Here is a 16,703-nt window from a genome sequence, read left to right on the forward strand (position 1 = left end):
TGCCTGTCTGGGTGGGCTGTGCTGGAGCCATCCCACCCAAAGGTGTGGAAGGACCGGCTGCCTTCTCAGTGCCCCGGGTCCTGTGACTTAGTTCTTTAAGAGTGCAAAGCCCTCGTGGTAGGCAGAGACTGAAGTTGAGCTTTCATCATCCCTCCCTCTACCCTCCCCACCCATCCTGGCATTCCTAGCTGGGGTGGTCTACCGCAGTTCCTCATCCTGCAGGGAGCCAGAAGGGGAAGACATGGATGTGCTCTAAGAATAGCATCTTCCCTTTCCACCTTGCCTTCTGCCTTGCTCTCCAGATGTGTGATGTTCTCCACATCGCCCCTGCTGAGTGGTGCCCCAGGTGAGGCTCCCACACATTAGAGACTGGTCACTGGAGGGGCAACAGGCATCAGGGCAGCCTGGGGGAGAAGGAACAGGGGGAGGGGCGCGAGCGACAGCCCAGGCATCCACCTCCCATTCCAGATGTGCGCCGGCAGGGAGGCGGTGTGCAATGCCATGTGGGATGTCACCCTCTGGATCCAGCCCTTCCTGTTTCCTCCTGGGTGGCCTGTGTCCAATCTCAGGGAGCCCTGAGATGTGACATGGACACAGTCAGCCCTTCTGTCCCCTTTGCCTCATCACATTTCCCTAACAGCAGGGCTGCAATGGCCTCCTTTCTTTTCTCCTGGATATCAATTTCTTCCACTCACATTCATTCTTCTAAGGCACTATGTTTGCTCAAGTCTCCCCCGGGAGCTCAGACATTGTTAGTGGCTCTCAATGACCTTCCCCAGCAAAGTGAAAGCTCAACCCAGATGCCTCCCTCCCAACCTGGCCCCAAAGCACCTTTGTAGATTTATTGCCCATGAATTGCATCTGTGAGCCCTGTGCTAGATCATAGGCCACTTCCCGGTGTACACTGCACCCTCACTTGGTCTCTGTCCTTCACTTTCTCAAGATCTTGGCCTGTTGCCTTTTAGTACCCAAGACCCATCTCAGTGCAGCATCTACAGGGGACCAGACAGATGCCTTCCTAGACAACCCCTCTTGGCTCTAGCCCCTCCTTAGATCTGCGGCCCTCCTGCACTCAGGTTGAACTCCTGGGTGGCTGACCGCAACTAGACCAGAAGCGTCTGAGAATAGGGTTTGTCTCTGTAGACATGTGTATCAAAGATGACTGTCCCAGGGCCCTGGACACAGTGGCTTCTCAAGGGGTGAATGCAGCTCAGAGATTCGCTTTCACATGTCCCACTTCAACTCACTCGCCAACGCTTGCTGAGCATCTACCATGTGGCCGGGCCCTGCGCCGGGTGCTGGAAATGCAAAAGGAACAGGACTTGGCCAATCGAGAGGAGAGGACAGCCAGCCAGCCAATGGCCGCTGCTGTGCTAAGTGGGAGAAGAAGGGTCTGGAAGCTTCAGGAGAAAACGAAACCTTCCATCTAAGCAAGGACCCACAAGAGGAGTTGAGCTGGTGGGGGAAGGAGACTGAGGAAGATTGAGTCATCTAGACTCTACTGTTTTCTATGCTTTATTTGTAATTAATTTAATTTGTAATTATTTTGAGGAGTGAATACAGGCTTATGGTATCAAATTCAAAAGGTACAAAGGATCCAGAGTGAGACATCTGCTTTCTTCTCACCCTGCTGTGAAGCCACTCAGGTGCACTCTGTTCCCCACTGAGGCCCCTCCTTGCCATTCCTGCCACCTGACCATGGGACCTATGACAGTGTCCCCAGATGCAGGATGCTCATGGCGCCCCACAGTGCCTCACAGTGGCAGGGCGGCTGCACAGCAGCCAGCTGGGGTCTGAGAGGAGGGCTCTGGGAAGGGCTTTTTTTTTTTTTTTTTTTTTTTGAGATAGACTCTCCCCCTGTTGCCTAGGCTGGAGTGCAATGGCACAATCTCAGTTCACTGCAACCTCTGCCTCCCGGGTTCAAGCAATTCTCCTGCCTCAGCCTTCTGAGTAACTGGGATTACAGGGGCGTGCCACCATGCCTGGCTAATTTTTGTATTTTTAGTAGAGATGGAGTTTCACCATGTTGACCAGACTGGTCTCGAACTCCTGACCTCAGGTGATCCACTTGTGTCAGCCTCCCAAAGTGTTGGGATTACAGGCGTGAGCCACTGCGCCCAGCTGGGAAGGGCTCTTAGAGGAAATTTAGGTCCAAGCTTTTCCAGGGTCTCCTATCCCCCCATGACCCACTTGTGGGGACCATTCTTAGGACCAGCTCTCTGATCTCCAATCATCCTCTTCACCCGAGACCAGGAGCACCCGTATGACCTGGCCAAACCCATGATGCTTCTGATGCCAGAGACAGCCCACAGCCCTGGGTTCAGTGCCCTTACACGGCTTCAAATCGGACCACCCTTGGGAACCCTGGCCCAGGGACAGTCCTGGAAAGGAGCTGACATCACTACCCATCAACTGGGGGTCTCCATCTTCCACCTGGACTCCTAGCCCGGCCAGTGTCCCTCCCTTCAGAAGCCACAGCGGCTTGTGCACTGGTGGGTGCTTGTGTGTCTGGCTTGGATGGGCAGCCCTGAGGCTCAGGGGCTGTCCCCCTAGAGGGCACAGGCAGGGCACGTGGCACAAGGGGCCATGGCAGGCCACGCTGTCACCCTCCTGGTCCAGCACCTACCTGATTTGTTCTTATATTCGATGTCGAAGCCTGTGATGATGCTGTTCCCGTCGAATCGCTGGGTCCAGCGCAGGTTCATGCTCCGGGCCTTCACCTCCCGGATCTCCAGCTCTGGGGGGTCGGGGGGCTCTGGAGTGCAGCAGGGGAGGGGAGGGAAGTGAGGAGGGCAGCAGGGAGCTTGGCCTCCTGCTTGGCCCTGGGGGTTGGCATCGCCTGGGTCTTGCCAAGGACTCTGGCACCCTAGGGTTTGAGCAGGGTGGGAGCTGGAGGAGGCCAGCAGTTGGGCTCAGAGGCTGAGGAGGTCTGGCTTACTCTCCTATCTTGCTACCATCTTGTTCTTGGCTTGGGAGAGGGCTGACTCTTCTGCAGGGATTCCTGTTAGCTGACGGCATTTTTCCCCTTCCCTTTCCCAGTTTGACTTTCCCTTCCCACACCCGCTGCAGGGGCCTGGACCCAGGAACCTGACTCCTCCACCCCTCCCCAGAAGGGGCAGTGGAATCAATAGCGGCTGTAGCCATTGCAAACTTTTGCTGTCTAAGTCCCTGGAAAGGTCTTATTTCCCTACCCTGGGCAGGTGGAGGGAGGCTTTTCCCCAGAAGGCAGTTTCCTGTCATCCTCCACCATGGTGTAGGCTGTGGCCCCTGCTCTTTGAGGTGGAGTTAGCAGTGGGCCCCTGGGCCCTGGGGAGGTGGGATGGGAAGGGCGGGGCAGGTGAAGGTACCTTGTACAGTGAGTTGGATCAAGCCCCGGTCCTCCCCATACGAGTTGATGGCATGGCAGCTGAAGAACACAGAGTCCCCACGGTCAGCGGGCTTGAGCTGGGAGACCACCAGCAGGGGAAGGAGAGGGAGGAAACAAGGAGAGTCTTTTAGAGCTGGTCAGCTGAAGGGGCCACTCCAGGGCTATCAGCAAGGCCCTCTTGTTCTGGGAGGGGGACCCACAGGGGTTTTGCAAAGGTCTTCTCTTCCCAGGGACTTCCAAAGATGGAAGTATGGAGGGCTTCATACAGGGAGGAGACACCAGAGGGAGGGAGGGAGGGAGGGGCTGAGGAGTCCTAGGGGAGTGGGAGGGGCTGAGGGGTCCCAAAAGGGAGAATGGAGCCCCCGGGGGTTCCAGAAAAGAAGGCGAGACTGAGGAAACCACATTTGATTGCTGTGGGGTTGTCAGAAAGGAGATACAGTGAAGTTCTGAGACAGAGATTCCTGGATGGAGAGGGGAAATAAGTGGGAAAGGGGAGGTACATTTTTGGGATGTGGGGAGGGGCTCCCAGGCTCCCCATTTGCCTCTCGAATGCAGATGTGATAGTTGTGGGCTCCCCACTCTCTGAGAGTCGGGGTCCCCCAGGACTGGGGTGGGGCACTCACCTTCAGCGTGGAGACGACCTCATCACCATTGTCTTTGGTGGCGATGGCGTACCGCATGACACGGTCAGGGTCGATGACCGTGTCCCCCTTCTCCCAGCGGATGATGATGGGCCGCTCACCCCGTGCTGTGCAGTTTAGCTCCTTCGCATGGCCCTTGATGGCGATGGTGGTGTTGGGGTGGGAAGTAATCATGGCCGGGACTGGGGGGCGGAGGTGGAGGAGGCCCCGTGAGGGTTGTGAGGTCAGCCTGGAGGAGGCATGCGTGCCCTGCACAGAAGCCCCCGCCCCAGCCGTCCCTCCCCCAGGAGAGGCTCCAATAAAGGAGTACAGGGAACTCCACTGGCCTGTCCCTTCTCCCACACCCATCCATGACTGGGACAGCCTCCCTCTTCACCAGGGGTCCCCACATTCCTCCTCTGGGGAGGCAGTGGACCGGGCTCAGAATGCTTTTACAGGTATGCCATACATAGAACTGTAAAGGAAACCAGTTATATTGAAATATGGTTATGCAAATATTGAAAACACGAACAAGCAAACCTTCGATATTGTATATCACATATCAGTATGTGTTCTTTACTACTCTTTACAAAATAAGATCCAGCGGTAGCTCGTATAATTGCTGTCTTGTATTACCATGATCCTGTAATAGTGCTGCGTATAAGTGATATTTTGAGATATCTGCAATCACTGTGATGTGATGGGAGCATATCTGAGGATTTCTGCTGGTGACAGTCACAGGGGCTGCTCTTGCTGCGCTTTGTTGCTTATGTTCAAAATGGAAGGAAATACTAAATTTCAGTGAGAAGTTAGTGAAAAAATGTGGTTTTCTCTCCACCCACATTCATGGGTCCCCCTGAATCAGATCTACAGAGCTTCTAGCGGCCTCTGGACCCCAGGTTAGGAAGCCTTCTTGAAAACACCAAGACTCTGCTTTTTCTCTATGGCTAAGGCTTGTTCATCTCCCTCCTGTTCTTTCAAACAAGATACAAAGGAAAACCCTGGACACCACCACAATAAACATCCACAAGCAGTGCTAACAGGACTGAGAAAATCACCAGCAAACAACCAGGGCCCAGGCTGGTCATCAGGAACCCGCCCCCCCCACCCCTGTCCCTACTGCCCAGACAAGAAGCCTGTCAATCACTGGCCCCTCCTCTGGGCCTGAGCACGTGTGGCAGCAGCAGCAGGAGGGGAGGGGCAGGGGAAAGACGGTCTCAGCTGCAGCGAAACCCTGTCCCCTTTCTTCTCCACCCAACTCAACGAACACACATGGGGCACTTATGCCATCATGAGGCCTCGTGCCAGGCTGGGGGGTACACGTGACAATGAGACAGGGTCCTCGCCTCCGGAGGGAGGGGAAGACAGATACCTGCACCGACAACATGAACTGGAGGAAAATCTGATGAGTGTGTCATCCAAGGGTTAGGAGACATTAACTTTGACTGAGGGGCATCAGGGAAAGCACAGTCCATCCATTCAGCAACGATTTATTAAGACCTACTACGTGCCAAGTCTTGTCTTGGGTTCTGGAGCTGACAGTAAATAGGACAAACATGGTGTGATCTCATGTTTGAAACTCCTATGATCTCAGGGAGTTTCACTCTAGTGATGAGAACAGACAAGACTAGCAATTTCAGTGAAGAGTGGTGAGTCCTATGCGGGGAGAAATGCACAGCCCCTGACCCGGCAAGACTTAAATGGGGAGAACAGAGGGAAGGGCGCCCAGGCAGGGGAATGTGCTTGAGCCAAGGCTCCAAGGCAGACATAGGCGGGGCATGTCCCAGGAAGGTCAGTGATTTGGTGCTGCTGGAGACTATCCTCGTCCTTTTCTTCTTTGGGAAAATTTGCCTTCCAGTGGCTCTTGTCTCAGGAGGGGTGCCCAGGAACCATCCTGGAGTATACAAATGGGGAGGGGCTGTCATTGGCTGCAAGAATCAGAAACCCCCCACCCCCACCCCCATTCAGGGGAATACCTCTTGTCACAACAGAGACTAGCTCACCCTATCCTGGTCACTGGCCTGCTTTGGGCAATCGTGCAAAAACGGGCTTTGTCTTATCTGTCCTCAAAACCCAGTTCCCTGCCCACCCGCTTCGCCCTGTCTCCCCACCGCCCCCGCACTGTCTCTGCTCCATTTCGACAGCTGGCCCTTTCTCCTCCTTCCTTTCGGGTATTCTCAGGGTTTCTCTCTCCCCCAGTTTTAAAGGCCTGCTCAGACAAAGTTCTTCCCAGCAAACTCTCCAGGGACATCTGACTTTTATGGACAAATAGGCCTTTGAAGAAATGAGGGGAGCCACAGAGCTGCCGTGGTGCCATCTGACACCAGTCCGTGGGCGAGGAGATGTCTGGGACAGGAGCAGGGGGGATGAAGGGAGGTTTCTGGCTCCCTGAAGTCACACCACACAGCAAGCCACCTCCTCTGCTGCCTTGTCATGCGGGACTTGATGCTGACGACAGCCCTGGCCCCCAGGCCCCCGCACCAGCCTTTCAGCACATTCCCCAGCCCCAGCTCATCAAATAATGAAGCAGATAAATTTTATAATGCACGGCATTACACTAGGATATACCATAAAATGCGAAAGACAAATAACGAGGTGCAAGTTATAATGAAGAAAAAGCCTGCAGTCAGAGACATCCGAGTATGAATTATTGACTAAGGTTTTACACTCTCAAGGATGTGCGGAGGAATATTTTTCCATCAAAGATTTGCATAATTCACTCGTATAAACCTGGGTGGAATATAGAGTAAGATTTTACATCAACAAGTCGGGCCTTGCATTGCAGATACCTCCATTTTTACTGGAGGATTGAGATGCTTGGGTGTTGGGGAGGCTCGTAAGGGGACAGGGGACTGGGGCCTGGGTCCCCCATGGGTCGGGCCCTGAGGCCTCCTTCCTGGGGAGGAATCCTATTCCTGAGAGGTTGCTGCTGAAGCCACAGAGAAGCAGGGGAACAGAGTGTGTGTGTGTGTGTGTGTGTGTGTGTTTGTGTGTGTGCGTGTGTTTGTGTGTGTGCGTGTGTGTGCGTGCGTGTGTGTGTGCGTGTGTTTGTGTGTGTGTGCGCGTGTGTGTGTGCGTGTGTTTGTGTATGTTTGTGTGTGTGCGCGTGTGCGTGTGTTTGTGTGTGTGTGTTTGTGTGTGTGTGTGCGCGTGTGCGCGCGTGTGTGTGTTTGTGTGTGTGTGTGTGTGCGTGCGTGTGTTTTTGTGTGTGTGTGTTTGTGTTTGTGTGTGTGTGTAAGTGGGGCTGGGAGGGAGAGTCAGTCTTTGGTAGGAGGACTTCACAGCTCTTCAGCACACCTCTGTTCTGTTCTCCAGGCAGGCCTGCAGTAGCCCTTCCAGGGCCTATGTGTGCATTACAAAGGCACCCCCACCACGCCTCTGGCTGGATGCTGCCTGGTGCCAGGAGCCACAGCTTGGCCAGTGAAGCAGGGACCACGTTTCAGACCCCATTTACCCCTGAGGCTATGTACTTTTGAGCAGTGCACAACCTGTGTATCCAATACATGCCATTCCCACTTCAGGGAACCTGTCTTTCTAGTCAGCTTTGTTCAGTCCTGTGGGCAGCCAGGGATAGCAGGGTCCCCAGGGATCCTTGGCCCCTCAGCCCTGCTGTGTGTGGTAACAACCATACCTGGGGCCTGAGACAGGGTCCCTTCACCCTTCCACCAGCTTAGGATGGCAATGAGCACCACATACCACAACCCTCACTCAGGGCTAGTTCAGGGGAGCCCTCTCATGAGGAAGGGGACAGAAGCTTGAGGGGCTTGGGGGCCAGGCCAGCCTGGGATCTGCTTCTGTGGCTGTGAGCTGTGTGGTCTTCCACCCCTTAAAGCTAACTTCTTTGAGCCTCATGGAGCACTGTGAGGACAAACTGAACCCACATATGTAAACTGCCTGCCACACAGCAGCTGCTAAGAAACCTGGGTTCTATTCCTATCCCCAAGGGGTTCCATCAAGACAGGAGCTCTTCTTTATAGAAACGTGATGTGCAACATAGACTATTGTCTTTCATTTTGTGTGGCAGGACAAGGGTCTTTTTGGGTAGAGGAAAAAAGCCTAGGTCTGTGGCCTGAAGATAGACTGTGGTACTGAAAGCAAATGTCAGAGAATGTGGTCCTAGGCAAAAGATGACCTGGCCAGAGTCAACCTCTATTGAAGTGTCCAAAGTGGCTCTTCTTGGCCTGGCCAATGGTTCCTTGTATCATAGGCTATACCCACTGATGTCAGCCAGCTCTGGCCGGTCCTAGCTTGATAGGCAGAACCCCACTGGGCTGGTATAATGAGCCCCTGAATTCAAAACAACTGGGTGCCAGGTAATAAGGACTACTTCACAAGTACAAGTGGCATGGAAAAGGGTGTGTGGTTTGACATGCATTACCAGACTCCATGGAAAAGGCCCAAAGAAAAAACTACGTCAGAAGTCATTTCCTTTTCCAGCCTTGCCAGTGCAGGTGAATGCAATCAGCCAATTAGCTAAACTGGGTCTGCTGAATGTCCAAAATGGCAGATATGAAAATGGCAGATGTGAAAATGGCGGATGTGAAAATGGTGGATGTGAAAGGTGCACACCTCAGGCAAGAAGGAAAGCGGAGCCCTGGTGTAGTAAGATGGATGTGTATCCTTTCATGGGAGTACTGCCAGCTTCCTTCCAGGCCTTGCCCCTAAACGTGAATCTGGGAAGTGGAAGGCTGTATAAGACCCATGTCTGTTACTCCTACAAGTTCAGAAAATACACGTGTTCAAGTTACTGGCTTCAGGTGTTACTTGCCAGGCGATCCCACAGAATCCTAGCATCCTAGCATCGCAGAGCCCAGATGAAGACCTGCTTTGCTGAATTTGTAGCAGCCGCTGTCCACACGGGGCTAATAGGCACTTGAAATACAGCCAGCTCAAATTGGGATGTGTGATAAGTATAAAATACACACTGGATTTCAAAAATGTAGGAAGAACAAAAAAGAATGTAAAATATCTTTTTTTTTGAGATGGAGTATTGCTTTTGTCACCCAGGCTGGAGTGCAATGGTACAATCTCAGCTCACTGCAACTTCCGCCTCCTGGGTTCAAGTGATTCTCCTGCCTCAGCCTCCCAAGCAGCTGGGATTACAAGCGTGTACCACTACACCTCGCTAATTTTTGTATTTTTAGTAGAGATGGGGTTTCACCATATTGGTCAGGCTGGTCTTGAACTCCTGACCTCAGGTGATTCACCGACCTCAGCCTCCCAAAGTGCTGGAATTACAGGCGTGAGCAACTGCGCCTGGCTGTCATTAAGTTTTATATTGACTACCTGTTAATATTTTAGATGTATGGAGTTAAATAGAATATACTATTATAATTAATCTCACCTGTTTCTTTTTAAATTTTTTTTAACATATGACAAAGAAATGATTTTAAATTACATATTATTTGGCTCACGTTATGGTTCTACTGAATGGCATTGGTATAGATCAGTGACACAGACCCTTCCTTTGGCAAATGGAGAAACTGAGGCGATGCAAGGAAGCAATTTGCCCAAGGTCATGTTGCTGGTAAGCAGAAGAGCATCTCAAAAGAGGATGGGTTGCAGAGGGCAATACTGAACACAGCGATGCTGCAAAAGGTGGGTGCCCCGGCATCACTGGGAATGTGATTTCTCAGCTCTCTAGGACTCATAATTACAAGCTCAGGTTACCTGTTCCTAACATTAACCAAGAAATATCAGGTCTTGTTCTGGGGACCCTATTTGATGAAGGACATTGACAGGCTGGAGTGTGACCAGGAAGATGGGCTGACTTGAAAGCATGCTGAGAACTGGGAATTAGTAACCCAGGGAGCAAGGGAGAGATACTGCAAGGGGGGAAGGGAAGACCTCCTACTTGGCCTAAGAAGGAATGTTCTAGTATTTTCTGCTGTTTGGGAAAAGGGCCACAGTGGGAAGCAGTAAACTCCCTGCACTGGAATTAGACAACCTGTGGCCTCACAGAGAGGAGTCAATTAAGGCCTGGATCTGGGCCCCTTGTCTTTGAGCCCTTGGGGATGCCCGGGGTCTCAGAAGAGGGAAGAATGGTCTGGGAATGTGGCTCACTGTCTGGCCAAGTGATTCTCTGAATCGGAGTACTCATGTCCTTGCAAATGGGGGCTTTCGGGCCCTTGTGCTGGGTAAGAGGCAGGGAATCTTCTTCCCCTCTTCCTCTGCCAACTAACCGGAACAGAGAACTCTGCCACTGTGCCCCTCCATCAGACCCTGCACCCAGCCTCCAAGGACCACGGTGTCCTCCTGTGCCCACAAATAGGAGCTTCCGCCCTCCTGGCTGCTGTACTGCGGGCTTAACAAGGCAGCCCCTTAATAGGGGGAAGTCCAGGGCATAGGTGCCTGCCCCATCGATCCTTCATCTTTTTCCACCTCTCCCTTACTTCTTGCTCTGGACTACAAGGTCTCTCTGCTCCACTGAGTTGCAGTAATAAACAAGATTGAACCTTCTTTATATGGAGACCAGCTGTATCCCACAGGGCTTTCTGGGTGAAGGTGGCCACCATGAATTCCCTGGGGATATGGTCATATGCAGTCACCAGGAGTACAAATCCTGACACACACAGACAAACACACACACACAGACACATACACAGACACACACCACACACCGGGAGCAGTGTCAGAAACACACCTCAACAGTCACAAACATAGTTACCCTTACAGCCCATGCTCTGACACCCTTACCATAAACCCATGCACGGCACCACACACACATACCCTGATGCAATGATCAATTGCATGTCAGTACCCTGATGTGCTTGTTTAACACATGTCTCCCCACACTGCTGCAGTCCATAAGTGCACACGCTCTCTCCACACACACACACTTTTATAGTTCCCTTTTATTGGGCGCTTACCATGTCCTGGCAGGATTCTAAGTACTTTGCATGAATATACTCATTTGAGGTAGGCACTATTATTATGCCCTGGCTCCAAAGCCTGTGTCTTGATGTATTTCTTGACGAAGCTTCGTGGCCTCCCACATGCCCGAGTTCCCCTGACAAAGCAGGCCCTGAGCTGGATGCCTCTGCTTTTTGGCCTATCGTTCAGTGGTTCCTCCCAACAGCAACCATGAACGTGGGTCGTATCATCTCCACTTTTCAAATGAGGAAACTGAGGCTTTCAGAAAGTGGTTCTTCCACCTCTAAGGGGGCTGGCCACCTCTAGCCACCTATTTGTCTGCCACCCTTGCACACAGTCCCTGGCTTTTGGAAATGGAATTTGGCTGTCACCAAAAAGCTGTGGCCTCTGCGGCGGGGCAACTGCAGCAGGTACTCCTGGGGCAGGCAGTGGGGACTGCTACTTTGGGGGTGCAGGTGGGAGAGCCGGGGTGGGGAGGGGACTGTATGCACAGGGCTGGGTCCTGCGTGACAAATGCTAATGACAGTCACAAAAGCACCTCACTGCTCTATAGGGCACAGGAGGCTTTAATGAAATACAACTTCTCTGCTTTCCTGCAATCTAATTCAATTAACTGCCAGGGAAATCTGATTTCTCTTTACAAACAGGGGTGCAGGGGAGACTTTCTGGGGACTGGGGAGAAGGGAAGGGCTAGGGCTAGGCACAGTGGTGTGGGTGAGCTCCTTCTCAATCCACAACTCCTTCCTATACAACAGCTTTAGGTGGGGCAGGGTCTTCTCTCTGAGACCCTGGCGGAGTGAAGGCCCTGGTGTGAAGCTGGCCCATTTCATTCAAGCCCCGGTTACACTCCCAGTGCCTGGCACTGTGATGATCAGATGGGGGCAAACTCTGGCGGAGGCCAAGGAGGCTTCCTGAGGACTTCCAGGGCCCTTCCCTGACACCCCACATTGCATGCAGGCCTCTCCTGTGGTGCATCCCCTGCATGGCACGTGTCTTCCGGCAGCCTCCTTGCCTCCTTGTGTCTGACTGTGAGACTCTCCAGGGCAGAAGCATCTCTATTCCAGGACTTGGCTCATATTTGTGGAAAGGAGAGCTTTACTGGGTGCCTTTGCCATCCTCCTCCAGTGCCCCAGGGCAACCTGCCCCAGTCCGCACTTAGGCTCACTCAGGGGAGCAGGGAGCCCTGCTGGGCCACTGGGGCTTAGGAAGCTGCCTTATAACCATGCAGAAACTCCAGACTTCCTTCTGCTGGATCCGATGGGTGGGCACCCATTGGAGAGGAGGCACCATGAAGAGGAGAAAGGCACCAGAGCCGAACAGGAATCATCCCCTCCCCTTGCTCCAGGGCCCTTTCAGGGCAGCAAGCCGAGGAGGGAGGAAATCAATTTCAGAAACAAGACAGTTGTCAGAATCTGATGTAACCGGTTCCCGTCTGTGAAATTACTCGCAGGCCGGCTCCTGTCACCCCTGAGGTCCTGCTCGGACCAGCTGCTATTTACATTTTAATTTGATGTGAGAGGCTGATAGATTTTTAAAACACCACGAGACAGCTCTGCTGCCTCACTCACTCCCGGCATCCACACACTTTCTGACCAACCCCCAGGCGTGGAGGTAGAGTTCTAGGGGTCCCCAGACCCTGCCACGGGGATTGCAAACTCTGCTTCTACTTGGCCCCTACTTAGCTCCCCCAGATCCCCCCTTCCACTGGGGTCCCACTTAATAATAAGCTGGGGCAGGCCCGCTCCTTGCAGTTTACAAAGCAGTGCTGCATCCTTTGCCTCCAGCTTCATTCTTACTAAGGAGGTGGCCTGGGTCTATTATCCCCTACAGAACCAGTGAGGAAATGGAAGCCCAGAGAGGTTCAGTGATTTGTGTAAGGTCACACAGCTGGTGAGTGGCAAGAAGGAGACTGAGTCTCAAGTCCTCTGACAACTGGTCAGCACCTTTCTTTTGGTTTATCCTAGCCTTCTCCTGTGTAGGTTTTTCTTCCCCACATGGAGAGATTCTGGGGAGAGTGAAGGCAAGTGGGGGATTCTGAAAGAGGCTGGACACTGGAGGAGGGCTGGGCTGACAGGGCCAGGAGGCCAGTCTAGGGCAGGCTGGGGCTGGAGGCAGGAGCTGGGGAGAACGGTGAGTCTGGCCTTCCCCATCTTTGTCTCCTGGCCTCTCTTCCTCTGGTGGTTGGAGCTCAGCTGGTGTTTCTGACAAGTCCCCAAGTCACCAGGGAGTGAAGATTCAGTTATGAATACCCAAAGGAGAGGAGCGAGCAGTGCGTGTGGGAAGGAGGATTTTGAAGGAATGGGATGAGAATGCCACGGGCTGTTGGGAGAGGCTGCTAAAATGCAACAGAAGCATGGAACATTGAACTCCAAAAGGAAGCCTGGGCACATCTTCACCCCATTCATGGGCATGACTACGATAATAATCATCACAGTTTCTTTACTGAGAGCTTACTATGTGCCAGGTACTGTTCTGAGTTCTGTTACCTGCATTAACTCATGGAATCCTCACACAACCCGATTTTTATTTCCACTTTACAGATGGGGAACTGAGGCTGAGATAAGTAAATTGCCCCTTGTCGCATGGCTAGTAAGTGGCAGAGTCAAGCCATGGCTGAGGCCATTTGTAGTCTCATCCACGATGTGAGAAAGAATGTGAATGTTGGCCGGGCATGATGGCTCATGCCTGTAATCCCAGCACTTTGGGAGGCCGAGGCAGGTGGATCGCTTGAGGTCAGGGGTTTGAGACCAGCCACGGTCAACATGGTGAAACCCTGTCTCTACTAAAAATACAAAAATTAGCTGGGTGTGGTGCTGTGTGCCTGGAATCCCAGCTCCTCGGGAGGCTGAGGTGGGAGGATCGCTTGCATCCAGGAGGTGGAGGCTGCAGTGAGCTGAGATTGCACCACTGCACTCCAGCCTGTACAACAGAGTGAGACTGTCTCAATAAAAACAAAAAACAAAAAACCCTATGAACGTCAGAGAAAGCCAGTAGACATTGAAGCAGAATCAAGGGCCCAGGAATGGGGGTGCCAAGTCGAGCTTCTCTGAAGAGAAATGCACGTGAATTTGGGGGAAAGAAGATTGGTCTGGGAACCAGGAGACCAAGGGGTTAGGCTAGTCTGCACTTCCAGGTGGCTGGTCTCGAGGAGGGTCTTGAGGAGGTTCTCAGGCCTGGCTACACCTGAGAATCACCTTGGAAGTTTTTAAAAAATATTACACAGATCCCACCCCATCCCCCAGGCTCTGACTTAATTGTTCCATGGTGGGCCTGGGCACCTGCATTCCCCATCCTTACCCCAAAGTAATTCTCACGTGGTTAGGAGAAGAACCCCCGGGCTGGATGAGCCCTCCTCTACCTCCTGTGACAGCAGCTGCCTCAGGCAGGACAATCCCAGAGGCAACAGGATTGGAAGAAGGGCAGCAAACTTAAGGTGTTCTTCATCAGGAAGGGACTTGACTTTGTCGGGAAGTCCTTCTGAAAGTCTAACTGAAATCTCTCCGGGACTCTCATAGAGCTTGTCGCCAAAAAGGATGCTTTGGGGATGATGAAAGGCCTTCTCGGATGTCCTCTTCTTTGCCTTCTGGGAGAGGCTTTTCCAAGGGACAGCAGGTGCCCTGAAGCCTCTCAAGGGCTCTGTGAATCCACCTTGTCAGGGAGCAGGGAGCCCGTGTATTCAGAGGCTCTCATCTCCTTTTGTTTCTGAAAGGATTACATGCACCCCTGAGAGGTGAGGGGGCCCCTCCTTTTCCCCAACCCACCTCACTCCCCTTCTACCCCCAAAGCCTTGTGTCGCTGCTCCTTGTTAACAAGCTCCCGACAAGAGCTGCAGCGCTGTTTGGCGGTGTGAGATAAGCTGCCACAAAGGGGCATTGTTGGCGCACGGGGCGGTCGGCGGCGGGGTGGGTAGGAGCAGCGCTTCGCTCAGCCTTCGACAGCAGCGGCATCTCCAGGCCTCCCCTGGGAAAGGCTGGGGGTGGAGTGGGGAGGGGGTGCCTTCTGGTGCCTGCTTTGTTTTTCCCTTCTTAAAGAGCCAGGGCCATGGCGTTGTTAATTTGATTGTACCCACTTCGGCTTCTTGTCTCCCCTGATTAGCCAAGCTCCACCTGAAGCATGAGATTAATTCAGATTGCATGGAAGCAATCAGCCTCAGCGCCGAGAGCCAGTGGGGAGGTGCCGGGGGAGCTGGGGCCCATGGGACCCTGGCTGTCCACTGCTCCAGTACACAGGGAGGAGAACACAGGGAGCAGAACTGGCCCAAACAGTATGTGTGCAAGGGGTAGGGGCGAGAGTCACAGAGAATGATTGGGGACTTGGACTGCAGAGCTGTTTCTGCTGCACTGGGGGTCCAGTTGAGGCCCTCAAACTCGTCAGGCCTTACTTTGTCCAGCTTTAAAATGGAGCCAGTCACCGCTTCTCTTGGCTCCTTGCTAGAGAGTAGAAGCGCAGGACGGGGAGTGTTCTCAAATGAAGACGGGGACCCAGTTCTCCCCCTTCCTCTGGTACTCTTTTTTTTTTTTGAGACAGTCTTGCTCTGTCACCAGGCTGGAGTGCAGTGGCACGATCTTGGCTCACTGCAACCTTCACCTCCCAGGTTCAAGTGATTCTCCTGCCTCAGCCTCCTTAGTAGCTGGGACTACAGGGGCGCACCACCACGCCCAGCTAATTTTTTGTATTTTAGTAGAGATGGGGTTTCACCATGTTGGCCAGGATGGTCTTGATCTCCTGACCTCGTGATCTGCCCACCTCGGCCTCCCAAAGTGCTGGGATTACAGGCATGAGCCACCGTGCCGGGCCTGGTCCTCTACTTCTTATTTATTTTTTTTGAGACAGGATCTCACTCTGTCACCTAGGCTGGAGTGCAGTGGCATGATGATGGCTCACTGCAGGCTCCATCTCCCAGGTCCAAGCGATCCTCCTGCCTCAGCCTCCTCAGTAGCTGGGACTATAGGCGTGTGCCACCATGCCTGGTTAATTTTTGTATTTTTGGCTGATTGTCCAGGCTAGTCTTGAACTCCTGGGCTCAAGCAATTCTCCCTCCTCCGCCTCCCAGAATGGTGGGATTACAGGTGTGAGCCACTGTGCCTGGCCTGGTCCTCTACTTTCCTGAGAATGTTGGAAAAATGATAGTAATAATAATAGCTAACATTTATTGAAAGCTTATTATGTGCATGTACCATGGATAATGCTCTACATGAATTATCTCATTAACCCTCCCTTCTCCAAACACAGCCCTAAGATGTGGGTAGTATTTTTAATTTCCATTTTAGACATGAGAGAAATGACTCTGAACATCAGAATCCTTTCAGAAACAGAAGGACATGCCATCTTCCTTTGATCACTTGGAAGGTACTTCTGGGTCATTTCTGTGAACACTCTAGAGCTGTAAAGGGCCTGAAGTAAATATTTTAGGCTTTGTGGGCCATAGGTCTCCATTGCAAGGACTCAACTCTGCTGTTGTACCTATAAGCAGCCACAGACAACACAACATAAAGAATGGGTGTGGCTGGTTTCCAGTTACATAGACCACTGGCCAGATCTGAGACCCGGTTTACTGAACCCTGCCCTGAGATTTTGAGCACAGGAGTGTTGGGCTTTTAGACTTGACCTAGAGGGATTTTTTTTTTTGGCTAGGAGACTGTTTTTCATTTAGACAGTGGCAGTTGTAGGATACGGGGAAGGAGAGCATGTCGGTTTCCAGATGTTGGAAAGCATGGAGTTATCAATAACAGATCACTGGCTGGGCATGGGATTGTTGTGGGTTGAACTGTGTCCCCAAATAGATATGTTGAAGTCCTCGCCCCCGCTACCTGTGAACGGGAGCTTACTTGGAAATAAGGTCT

At 52.6% G+C, this 16,703-nt stretch overlaps 1 protein-coding gene across 1 annotated transcript in view; it reads right to left on the reverse strand.

Annotated features, from left to right (window-relative positions):
- The window catches only part of DSCAML1 (DS cell adhesion molecule like 1), a 367,266-nt gene that overhangs the window by 50,225 nt on the left and 300,338 nt on the right, over positions 1 to 16,703 (reverse strand). The window contains exons 12-14 of the mRNA XM_025355527.1: positions 3,991 to 4,190; positions 3,348 to 3,444; positions 2,627 to 2,755 (exon numbers count right to left, since the gene is read on the reverse strand). Of these exons, the coding sequence (XP_025211312.1) occupies positions 2,627 to 2,755; positions 3,348 to 3,444; positions 3,991 to 4,190 (426 nt within the window). The remainder of the gene's footprint in view (positions 1 to 2,626; positions 2,756 to 3,347; positions 3,445 to 3,990; positions 4,191 to 16,703) is intronic.

This window comes from Theropithecus gelada, chromosome 14 (genome assembly GCF_003255815.1).
Source record: "Theropithecus gelada isolate Dixy chromosome 14, Tgel_1.0, whole genome shotgun sequence".
Lineage (NCBI taxonomy): Eukaryota > Metazoa > Chordata > Mammalia > Primates > Cercopithecidae > Theropithecus > Theropithecus gelada.